Raw genomic sequence first — 12,478 nt, 5'->3', positions numbered from 1 at the left:
CATTTCCAAAGGTTTCAGTCAATGCTTCCAAGTACTCTTCCCACCCAGGTAGCCCTGGTGAATCCCTACACTTCACATATGATTGATGCCATGCCAATGCTTCATCATCCAAATGCATAGCAACTAACCTCACTCTATGGCTCAGAGGTGTATCATCTATTGAAAAATACTGTTTAATCCTATAGAGCCACGTTTTCAAATTCTCTCTATTAAATCTAGGGAAAAGCAAGTTGTAATTGCGTGAATTACTGGAGTACTAAGGATTGGGGCCTAAAATTCCTGGCCCATTAGATTGCGACTCCTTCGTAGAGGAATTTATTGCAGTTTCCTTAGCTTTGGAGCTTTGATTCAATTGAATTCCATCGAATGTGTCCTTGAGTGTATGCACTAAGCGAAGCAGCTCAGCTTGTCTCTGATCCATATCTTGCTTTAATTCCAAGTGTTTTTGCTCCATTACAGCTCGCAGATCCACTTGTTGAGCTGCCAAATCTTCAAATTGCTCTTGTACACCAACTGGCACAGATCCAGGTGTTGCATCAGTGGTTTTTCGAGGTGGTGCCATCGAGAAATCAGCCAGGCTCTGATACCAATTGGTACCAATTTATGGTACCAGTCTGGGAAATTAGAAGAATTGGATGGAAGAAGAGAGAATAGAGAAGAAAGAGTGAAGAAATGAGAGGAAATTTGAATATATCATATATCTTGCCTTTCACCTTTACATGGATCGTATTTATACTTCTCTAGATCACATGCTATGCATGACTAAAAGTGCAGCAAAAGAAATGAAAACACAAATGAAATGCAATAAAAGGAATTTGAATTGTAACTACTCTATCTACCTTTCCCGCCAAAATGGAAGAACCAAATGATGTGCAAATATCCCAAGCCTATGTGTACTACTGTTTAGCCACTAATATATGTATCATAAAGGCACTTGTTCTCACTAAAATTAGGCAAGTGTGATGAAGTGAAAGAAAACAATGTGAAAATGATTGACAAGAAAGGTGAAATGGAAGAAATTTCAGTTAATTAATTAATTACTCTAATTAAAGAGTTATTTGGTAATCTTACCCTTTTTCTTTCCTCACATTTTTTTAAAGTAACAATAGACAACGGAATTTGAAAAATAGTTGAAAACCCCGTTAAAGAGAAGGGTGACTATTAATAAATGAATTAATAACCTCTTCGGACTTTGAAAAATTTATTTATTTTGGAGCAAAGAAAACGTATTAGAAATTCCCTTATTTTGGACCGGAGGAAGAATTTCTTTAGCTTCTCTAGTCTTTAATAAGGCGCAAATTGAGGCAAACAGACTAGATCGAAACCCCTGCATGAAGTGCTTTTGGATCTCCTTGACAATAAGGAAGATTTTGACGGGGGGGGGGGGGGGGGGGGGGGGCACATATTAAAGTGCTTAAGGAAGTTGTACTCAGAGCTGTGGGAGTGATACTTTACCGTTAAAGTAGCTAAATGGTCAAGTCTTTTGGGGAACATTTAAGTTGTTTGGGTTACACTAAAATCCCAATAATTTTCCTACGTAATTTGTTATAATTTCCTAAATGCTCAACGTTGGCTTAGTACTTTTTGATTTAGTCCAGATATAATAGTTACTTACATCGAAAAAGTGAGTAGCTACTAATTTAGCTCTTGTTGAACCACATCTTGCTTATGCTAGGTAAATAAATCTAAGAAAGAAGAATAGTTTGGACTAATCAAATGCCTTAAATCACAACATTGAATAAGGTTTAGAGCTTCAACCATTTACCACCTTGCATCACTTATCTTGTGGAATCTCAATCCCTCTATAGGTCCTCACCACCAAAAAAGTTGCAAACAATAATGAAGAGAAATAAAAATAGAAAACAAGATCTATATAAATTCAGCATACGCTCGTCTAAAACTATTTACATTAATCGTAACCTTATAGCTTAGTTTTGTCAAATTTCTAAAATTTAAAAAATGCTTTGGTTTAGAAAAAGCATTCTTGGAGAATAGCAGTTCGTGTCTGGCTAGCCGATTTGAAAATCATTTTTGTCAATATTAGAGCAGTACCCTTAGGAAAAAAGTGTTTCTTTGAAAAAATTACCTTTTTTTAACTTCAGAAAAAATAACTTTTATTGCTACTTGAAGCACTTATTTTCTCTAAAAGCTTGACAATATACCTCAACTTTCTAAATAAGCATTTTTTTAATAAATAAAAAAAAAAAAAAACACTTTTGGCTTCCTAGGAACTTGGTAAACAGACTTCGTTGCATATCAAAGAAACAATAAACTAAGGGGTCTCATTATGAAAAAGAGACAACAAGATGCTAAGATTTTGGCAAGATCTCTTTGTAAGCTGAGGACAGAAATTGGATGACCACACGTACCATAAATATAGTAAAACTCACAAAAATAGAGCAAAATATAAAGAACTTCAACCACTTAAATTGCTTATCAACAAAAGAATTTTTTACAACATTTTACATGTCCTCTAATGTACATTTCTTTTAGACAACAAAACTACAGTCAGTTCACCCGGCCTCAGTTCAGTTGGAAAGAATTTGCACAAATGAACAAATAAAATGATGCCAAAATTTGCAGATCATCAACTCATCAGACCTAATCACCTCTTGTGTCTTCAAGAAATCAGGCTGCTTTCTACTAAAGCTAAATTTGGAGGACAAAAATTTGAAACTGAATATAATATACAACTGCATCTGGCGCCACTGACTGTAAGAGGTCTCTCTTATTACATCAGTGGAAGGTAACCTCCTCCATGACCTTTCCTCAGGACAAGAGGCCCAGCACTTTCAGGGATTTTATCGAATGCTTTATTGCACGCATCAACCACATCGGTAAACCCTGTTGCTATGGTAGCCAGTTGGTATCGCAACCTCAAGTCCCTAGTCCTTCTCAACAAACATCTGAATGATCTCCCAAGATATTTCGCCCATTCAGCCGGGAGCCCTCCCCCTGTCAACCACACAGAAAATTGTGATTGATCCCCTCTTGCAGCCACTTCAGCCCTATAAAATCTAGCAAGTTCAAGAAGCATTGAGGGTTGAAGAGGGAACACAGCCACAAATTCAGCCACAAACTGTTCAACGAGATCTGGTCTGAGCATTTGATTCCAAAGTACAAGAGCCCATTCACCTGGCTGGTTAAGGCCATAAGCTTCAGCAACAATTACTGCTTCTTGGAAACGGGATTGTTCAACCAGTGCCCTCCGTGCATTAGTTTCAGACAGATAGATAAAGTGTAAGTCTGGCATCCGAATCTGAAGATAGAGAAGTGATGCCTGCGCACAACCTTGGCGTGTTTTGTTTCCAGCATCAATTGAAGAGTAAACTTCAGCAGCTTCAACGAAGTACCGCATGGAAGCCAGGAGCTCATCAGTCTGATCCTTGTCAGAACGGAGAGACCACTCCTTACATGATTGCTGTGCTCGTGACTCCAGAAGCAAAGCAGTCTCATGTTTCATATCAAAATGCCTATAAACCTAAGGGAAAATAAAGAGGTGCACGTTATTTACTCTCTAAAAGGTGCATTTTTTTCTGCTTTGAGGTAATGAAAACAATTTTTGGGAAAGAAACCAAAATGTGTTAAGGGGGAGGATAAAGCTTCTATTTGACATGAAATTGCACAAGTACCAACCATGGCAAATGCATCATGATCATTGGGATTAAATTGCTTGAGTAATGTGAGAAGAGCCATTCTGAATCCTCTTACTTCCTCGGCAGTGCCATCATTGTCATCGACAGCAGCTGAAAACTTCTGAAGAAGAAGATCGAGCTGACCATTTTCAATAAGGATACCAAGAATGAAACTAAGTGCATGGTAGTTCCCCACTCCAGTTACCAAGCGAGCTAAACATGGAAAATCACCCTCAGATACATAAGCCTCCACCTTTTTGAATGCAAGATCTACAAGAACATCAACTCCATCGAGGCATGCCGAGGACTTGTAGAAATGGTGGGACAAAATGAGAAGCTCAACCTGAAGAACAATTTTTGCAAGAGAGGACGTGACTTCAATTAGGCTGTAATACTAAAAAACCGAAAGCAAATAGCTTCCACCATACAGACTTTATATTGAACATGCAAACACTAACTTAGGCCATGGTTTACAGAACAGGGCTTTTGAGATGCTGACAAATGGGAGATCATCTAAACAAGGATACACTTACTTCACAGGCATGTGGTATTCCTTGATAAGTGGCAACTAAACGCAGTAAAGCATGGCCAACTTCTGGTTCAGAGGGGCAAAGCTCAGCCCACTTCAAGAAATCAGAAAATCTCCACAATAAAGGAGCAGGTCCCTCCTCTTTTTGAGATTCCATGTAACCTCCACGGTGTGCTGCTAGCAAACCCTGTAATGAGAGAATTTGTAAATAAGAGAACACCATAGACAAACTGAACTTCATACTTTTCATATAGACGACAGCTTTGTTACTTCCTGTTTTGGTACTGGACAAGGCCTAATGTAACTTAGCAATTTCTACGACCGCTTAAATTTGATGCCGCCACAATATTCAGGCAATTAAATTTTGAGTCTGTCCACATGCTCCCAGAGGAATCAGGTACAAAAGAAAATGTACCTTCAAAAAAGATTCAGCAAGAATTTGAGCAATACTAGCTGCAGGCATATAATGCGATTGAACTAAGACCTTTGCTTCTTCAAAAGAGTCTTGCGCTTTTAGAGAAAGCAATTGTAAGAGTTCAATAGGATGCTTTTCAAATGCTTCTGAAAATGGAAGACCCAACACATTTGCTGCCTTCACAACTGATATTATTCGCCTGCAAAGGCCGCGTCCCCTACCTTCAGTTAGGAGTAATCCAAAACTTTCCAGTACCTGAAGTGAAACAAGATATTAATCTTCTTTTCATTTTAGTCTTGCAAAGAATCGAGGACAAGTGAAATATCAAATGAAAGCTAAATTATAGTGTCAAAGTAGAAATCTGATCATAAATAGCAACAGAAGCCAAGTCTAGCCCATTTTATGTTGGTGGAGTACCAGTTGAAAGAATGTCAAACTAAACATTACTAAGAGCCTGTTTGGGTTAGCTGATAAGAATTACGTGTTGCTGAAATTAATTTAAAGAATAAGCAGTTACCTGTTTGGATTACAGTGCTGAAATTGATAAGAAGCACTTGACGTGTTTGGTAAACAAGTGTTGTAAGCTCTTCTTTTGGTAAAATGACTAAACTATCCTTAATATTGTTTAAGAAAAATTATAAATTTAGAAGTATCTTTGTAAGGAAAAGGATGATGATGGATACGGAACAGAGAGGAGGTTACCAGTTTTGTTTTGGAAAAGGTATTTTGATAATTACATAGTTTTTTAAGGATAAAATATTAAAAATCTCGGTCAAATTAAAAGTGCTTATAAGCTGAAAATCCATAAGTAAGGGGTGATCGACTTATGTCTTTTGACTGATTTTGATTTATAAGCACTTTGAATGTATATCAAACGCATAGATAAGCCAAAAGGTGCTTACAAGCCACTTTGACCAGTTTATAAGCTTAGCCAAATACCCTTTATTGTAAAAAGAGGTAAAGCTGAGATAAGCAAATGATCTTCCTATATCCCTTTTTCCCCTTTTCTCCTTCCACCCACCTCCTTACACTCCCATCCCTGAGTCTTCCAGTTTTTTGTGAAATAAATGCACTTCCAACTCTGGAGCCTCAGAGCAATTTGTCCGAAAACTAAAGCAAGAAACTAAATGCTGAAGTGATGTACAGTAGGTCAATGCAGAAATGATTAGGGAAAGAGGGAGATGAAGGACGGTCAAATATATTTTTCTGTCAACCTAAAAGACCTGGATCAAAAGAAAAAAAAGGAGATAAAACCAAATGACTACCTGGAGAGGATCAATCACGTGTTGATTAGGGAAAAGATGGTATGACTGCATAACAGAACGAAGTTCACCATCGAGCACCAATATTGATACTTTGTTATTTGGGGTGGCAATTGCAGCAAGCTTTAGGGCAGCATCCACAAGTGTGAATTCAGACGGTATGCAACCTGGAGACAACTTATGTTGAAGCTGTCGGGAAGCCGCAATTTGTCCAAATTCCAGAAGTGAAAGGACAGCCCGTTCTAGCTCTGCAGGTCCAACTCTTTCCTCCCACTTTGAGAAAGTTGCTTCTATTTTAAGGTTTTCACCGGGTAGCTGTGAATCCTCCTTCATATTAAAATTAGTGGAGCCAGTTTCAGGCTCATTACTTCTGTCCACTGGATCAGCTAAAGACTTTCTTGAGGGTACAAAGCCTTTGGCTCTCCTTTTAACTTTTGCACTGCCCAAAATGGTACCTGAAGAGCTAGAATCTGACATGTTACTTTCCCTTATATCATTCCTCTCTCCAGACTTGATTCTCACTGAATTAATGTGGCTATCCATTTTAGTAATAATGCTTGCAGTTCGGTCAATTATGTTAGGCCCCTTGCCACTTGCAGGTTCACGACTAGAAAGGGTAAACTCTCCCTCGCTTTTCACTTGAGTCTCTGATTCAACAGCCAGTAGCCATGCTCTAGTTTCAATTTCTCTCAAAAGATGCAAGGGACAAACTCTGTTACATTTATCCAAGAGTCATATCAAGAGGTATTACAAGTGAATAATATTCAAACAGGGAAGCTCAGTAAAACACTTACGGACTGCATTGAGTAAACATCCCACTCAACCACTGTAGAGAAAGCAACAATAGTTCATGAAGTTCTCTGGCGGGGAGATCCTTTTCCGGTGCCTCTGCATGCTTGAGGAAAAATAATCCCGCCTACAGATAAAGGTTCATCGCACCCAGATAAGGAAATTCAATAACTCACAACAGCAATCATCAGGTGAAAAAGCATCCAGACAGACTAAATTTACATATTTGAAAATAAAATAAACAGCAGAGTAGGCTGATGTCACGTGTCTAACAATGCAACTAAAGTACCTGCAACGGTGGAAAAGAATATCTAAGAAAGAGAGTCTGGCAGTGACCCCATAAAGCAGCCCTTTCTTCCGGAACATCCCAAAGAAACTCCTTCCACTCTGTAACCATGGACTCAGCCTTCATGCATGAACAAAAACACAGGGAGAGAAGGAGAGAGTAAGAGGATCAGATTGATAAATAATTTGCTTTCATGAGTCAACAACAATGAAAAAGCTATGCAACAAGTAAAGGATGGACAAATCTTTAGATAACAACACAGCAGATTGCAAGATATGGTAAATGCATTATATAACAGAAATCACACAAAAGAAGAAACACCAAAGGGACAAACAATTACACCAACAAGATAGGACATATCCATGACACTGTCCAGATCGAGACCAATGATATCTCAAGATAGATTATAGTTAAAAGATCTTAAGAAAAACACTGAAAGCCAGGGAAATTAAGAAACAAGGGCACAAGAATTCTGGATCATGTATATCTCATACACAGGTCCGGTATACTTCTCTAAGAATTTGACTGATTATTGCTCTACAAGTTTTTTTTCCTGTTTTAAATGGTTGATCCAGCATTTAGTATTACAATTGTATCCACGTGGTCGTTCAGTAGCAATTTTAAGTTTTTAACTTCCAATTTGTGAATGTGGTACAGAAAATGTTGCATTTAACATTAGGCGCTTAATCATCGTTCATTATTATAAGAAAAAAGTGATCTTCACAGTCAAGATAGTCCCTTTCGTCCTCAACGCCAAAGACATTGACTTAAGTTTGATTTTGGTAAGCATACTGACCTATGACCAAACAGATATTTGATACAAGTTGTTTTAAGTTTTCATAAAGTCATCCTTTTCTTTTGGCAGTACTTCCATATGTTAATGTCATTATGAATATCTTTAACGAAAGACTCATTTGACTTTCTAAGCCAACTAAGGCTTTGGAACATAGAGTTTGATGTTTTTCCCCAGTTCGTACAGGAAATCTTTGATATCTACAAACGAGAATTGTGTTGCTTAAATTAACAAAGAAATGGCTAATGCGGAGATGCCCCACTTCTGTAAATGCCATGTAGGCTTAAATTGATTCCCGTGACTATTCGTCTCGCTCCTCCTTTATTTTCCCCACAATTAAAAGCACCGAATACTTGTTAACAACACATTTTACTATGTTAATTTTTTCTAAAATTCCACCAATGGGAATGCATACGTTTCTTCTTTCATCGGTCAGTCGAGAAATCAAATCAGTAGGCAACTATATTCCTCCCCCAGGTCAAGAGAAGCAAGCATAGGGATTGGCTATATCCTTTCTTTGCATGAAATAGCTCCTTTCATCTTGAATCACTTTAGTACCATAGGAAAATCTGCTTCTGATACTATCTAAGACATTTTATTTGATAAATGACACAATATAAGACTATCGCGCATCAGAACTTTTACGTCTTCACTGACTCAATAGCGGAAACACTTGAAATGAATTTCTCTGTCCATTAATGGACGGCACAAACTGTGAGGTGGCTTGTCTCTTATGTAGCCAAACCAATACCTGCCCCCCCCGGGCCCCCCCGGGCCCCCCCGGGCCCCCCCAACCACACACACACCCCAAATATCCCCTTCAGAAGACAGGGAAAAGGAAAGAGAAGGGAAGACGGAGTTCCTATGCTACAGGACACAAAGGGGTAGTTTCGAACATGGACTAATTATGCAGGGATTACAATAGAGAAATTTTTATTAGGTAAATAGGATTGTTATATGGTGAACAATACTACAAGGGATTGTTGATCTGGAAAGAAACAGAATAAAGATCTTCAAAAAAATGTCTAGCTATTTTTGTACTGCGAATGTAAATTGAAATGTTTGAATTAAAAACAAACAAAAGGAGAGTCCTAAATAGTAAGAGGAATACCTGTGTTTCAGTAACATGGTGCGTTGCAGATTTCCAAGACCCACCACTGGCCTCTAAATGCTTAGCCCAATTGCGTGCCTGTTCCCAGTGTCCATGTTCCTCTAAAGTTGTTAAAAGCGAAGCATCATCTAGTGGCTCGTTTCCAAGATGTAGGCCATCATTTTTGCGGAGAGAAGGTTCTGCCAAATTTACTTTCCAGTAGAGCCGTTGATAACATGTTGCAGCAGAACCTCCATCCCCAAAATCAGTGGCAGCGAGGAGGTGTAATAAGCATCTTCTTTCATAAGGTGAAGGACATCTTGAAAGCATCGCATCAGCAGCTTTCACAGCAGTAGAACTTATCCATAAACTTCCAATTTTTCCTCCTTTTCCAGCTTGTGTGTATACGTGAGGTTCTTCCTTAATTCTAGCAGAAAAGGATCCTAGATGAGCTGATGCTTCAGAGAGGCGCATTTGAGAAAATGCCTGGACACGAACAGCAAAATTTGGGTATATGGAATGAGACAACTGTTTTTATATTCACGACATATGTCTTATAAAACTAAACGACTTAGTTAGACGTTACAAACAATAGGAACAGCATCATTTTGTTCTGATGTAGTATTATTTTTATCTAGATGTCTGCCAGAGACCAGTGAGATTGTGTCACACGCAAGGAAGCAACAACACTTCCGTTCTGATTTAGTATTAATTATATAAGTGTCTGCCAGACGTCAATGATATTGTGTCCCAACATTTAATTTTGTTCTTCTTTCTGATATCTGGAGTTACAAGAGATAATAACTTCAAAGAATAAAGGAAATCTTTTATATAAAACTAAGAAAGTAAACCCTTGATACTCTACTTGACAAACATAGCGTGCAGCTTTCTCATACCATAAAAAGATAGAAATTGAAAAAAAAAAAAAAAAGAGAGAGAGACTTAACAGCTAGTCAGGTCAGTCAGAGCAGTTTTGTCTTGATGCATTTTAAGGAAACAAAAGGGTAATACTCATTGCTAGTTACTGGCCAAGGAGACGAAGAGGTTCTTTGGGTTTAGTATGTCCTATTTCTGGTAGTTAGTCTTTTTTCGGTAGTTTAAGGCTACGTATAAAACACGTGAGTCGCTATCCAATGAACTACTCATGCCAAGTCCCCCTAAATTTATCTCTCCTTTCCAAGTCCATTGCAATTAGCAGATCAGCATGGAAAAAAAATAAGGATACCAGTATCCACTTTCAAGGAAGCACTATAAGTCGTGAAGAAAAAAGAAATGAAGGCTGGGAGAGAATCTCACTTCACAGTGTATATCTCTAAATTGCACGAACTATGGGGAACTAAGAGAAGGCAGAGAGTTGAGTAACCATATCTACAGAAATCAGGGATAACTTGACTAACACGACAACCTCTGTTACAGGCGCACAAGCAAGGAAAAGGTATAACATAACTTGATAATTACTACATAACAAGTCCCCCCAACCCCCAAACCCCAACCCCAATTGCTACTGAATATATAAGTCATTAGCTTATAAGTATTAGTTACATAATCTTTTTGTCCAAACAGTTAAAAGGATCCTGCATATACATTGGAAACATTATTATTCACGAGTAGTAGCTGGAAAGTAGCAATTCTAAGAACTAATTTGAGACTCTTTCCCAAGAACTTTGTCATACGGGGCAAGTGAAAGTTGCACCTTGGAAAGTGAAAAACCATGAGGAGACTACTAAAATATCATTAATGTAGAGAATCAATTATGTCATGAGACAATCAGCTGGGTGCCAATTTGGAAAGCTGTGAATCTCAACGTTCTATTTGGCACTGCTAAAGTGTGTGATCATCTCATCTAAAAGCTTAAGTTATTAGAGACGACACTTAATATTATATTCTTAACACGCCCTCTCACGTGCGGGCCTGATTCTTTTTCTTGGTCAAGCACATGGAAATTCTTTTTGATAAAGGATGGCGGAGAGACTCGAACCCAGGACCTCTTCTCTGGTACCATGTTAAAGTGCGTGACAATCTCATCTAAAAGTTTAAGTTGCTAGAGAGAGCACACTTTTATTTACTTAATTATTATATTCTCAAATGACACCATTACAACTGCCAATATTGTGCTTTCAATATGGCAAACAACAACAAAAGACAGCAAGAACATCGATGAAACGTTTAACACCAGGAGGCTAAGAGATTTTTCAGCAGTGAGAAGTTTCTAGAGTAATGCCCCTTAACTTCAAAAAGGTAATCATCAATGGTTCAACATACCTGAAGAGCTCGGATGAAAGGTAAGAGCGAACATGAAGGAAGAAACATTTCAAAAGCCCTGAGCAGAGGAAGGAATAAATGTTGTTCACAAAGCACAGCAACCATTCTAGACAAAGAACCAGCCACTTCATCAGTGTCATTTGAAGCTTTATCGTCTTGATCAACTTGCTTTTCACATTCCTCTCCAGCAGTCATGTCTTGGATTCTCACATTTCCATCTGCCTTTCGTACATCAGGCATTGTGAAAACTAAGGAATGCACTGACTCAGGCTCCATGAGCCGCCTACGCTTTGGGTTTTTGCGATTATAATGAACTGTAGGTGCTTTGGCAGATGCAGGGAGGGAATTTGTGGCTTCCACAGCAGCCGCGACATTGTTTGCAATCTGGGAAGCAGCATTATTAACTTTGATGGCTGATGTTTCCCTGTAAAGGATGTCCATGGGAAATAAAATTCCGGAAAGTGTTGAGCGTATATGGAAGAAGGTAGAATTTTATTAATTAATGGAAAAGAAACAGAAGTTATGATGGCAACCTTGCTGCAGTTATTTCTAGCCAAACTGTCAGGCAGGACAACGAAGAGACATCTGGAAAACAGGAAGCGATTGCAGCCAAAAGTGACCAGCATAAATTCTTTGCTTGCAGGAGAAGAGCTTCTCCAGGCCTTGCTTGCCTCTCACATTCAGCGATAATTCCAAATAGTTCGGCCGGTGTACACACATTTTCATCTGGAAATGATGTCCCATTCTTCTTTTCTCCTGTATCTGAACTTGAAGAAGAGCTAAATTTCTTCCTTGATTGTATACTCTTCAGAACTGTTAGTATGTGGGTTTTCAGACGTGCATCACCGAAGTCCTTTAATGCCTGACATGTAGCAGATAATTCAAGTGAGACAAAATTATGAGTTAGCAACAACAGGTCATCTCCTCTTTCTAAAATAAAACTAAAATGAGATATTTGTAGCAGTAACGATTTATCAAGGGAACATGTAGTCAGAGCTAAGAAATGGACCTTGGGCCTCACTCAACCCAAAAACTAGCTCTTGAGGTGAGGATCGCCCAAGACCATATAAGAAGACCAATTACCCATTTCCACAATCAATATGGGACTTCTAACATGCCCAAGACCAGACATCTGAAGCGTGCACAGTATAACATAGGGGTCCAACATCGGATAAGCCCATTTCAATTACCATAATTGGAATGGGTCTGTCCTTGATACGATGATAAAAAATGGACTTTAGCTCTAACTCAACCCCAAAAGCCAGTTCAAGAGGTGAGGATGGTGCGGTGAGCGTGATTGGGTAGTGGTATTCTTATATGGTCTTGAGCAATCCTCACCTTGTGCTAGCTTAAGAGGTGAAGATTGCCCACGAACATATAAGGAGATAATAGCCCAATTTCCTCCACCAACGTGGAA

General features: G+C 38.6%; 1 protein-coding gene across 1 annotated transcript in view; it reads right to left on the bottom strand.

The window, feature by feature from the left end:
- Positions 1-2,407: 2,407 nt before the first annotated feature.
- The window catches only part of LOC132614818 (uncharacterized), a 46,408-nt gene continuing 36,337 nt past the window's right edge, over positions 2,408-12,478 (bottom strand). The window contains exons 17-26 of the mRNA XM_060329365.1: positions 11,595-11,923; positions 11,062-11,485; positions 8,821-9,285; positions 6,920-7,036; positions 6,636-6,757; positions 5,845-6,553; positions 4,580-4,834; positions 4,169-4,351; positions 3,637-3,978; positions 2,408-3,481 (exon numbers count right to left, since the gene is read on the bottom strand). Of these exons, the coding sequence (XP_060185348.1) occupies positions 2,732-3,481; positions 3,637-3,978; positions 4,169-4,351; positions 4,580-4,834; positions 5,845-6,553; positions 6,636-6,757; positions 6,920-7,036; positions 8,821-9,285; positions 11,062-11,485; positions 11,595-11,923 (3,696 nt within the window). The 3' untranslated portion in view covers positions 2,408-2,731. The remainder of the gene's footprint in view (positions 3,482-3,636; positions 3,979-4,168; positions 4,352-4,579; positions 4,835-5,844; positions 6,554-6,635; positions 6,758-6,919; positions 7,037-8,820; positions 9,286-11,061; positions 11,486-11,594; positions 11,924-12,478) is intronic.

The sequence above is a fragment of the Lycium barbarum genome, chromosome 10 (assembly GCF_019175385.1).
Source record: "Lycium barbarum isolate Lr01 chromosome 10, ASM1917538v2, whole genome shotgun sequence".
Taxonomy (NCBI): Eukaryota; Viridiplantae; Streptophyta; class Magnoliopsida; order Solanales; family Solanaceae; genus Lycium; species Lycium barbarum.
Note: the sequence above shows the minus strand (reverse complement) of the source record. Positions and strands in the feature narration are given on the sequence as shown.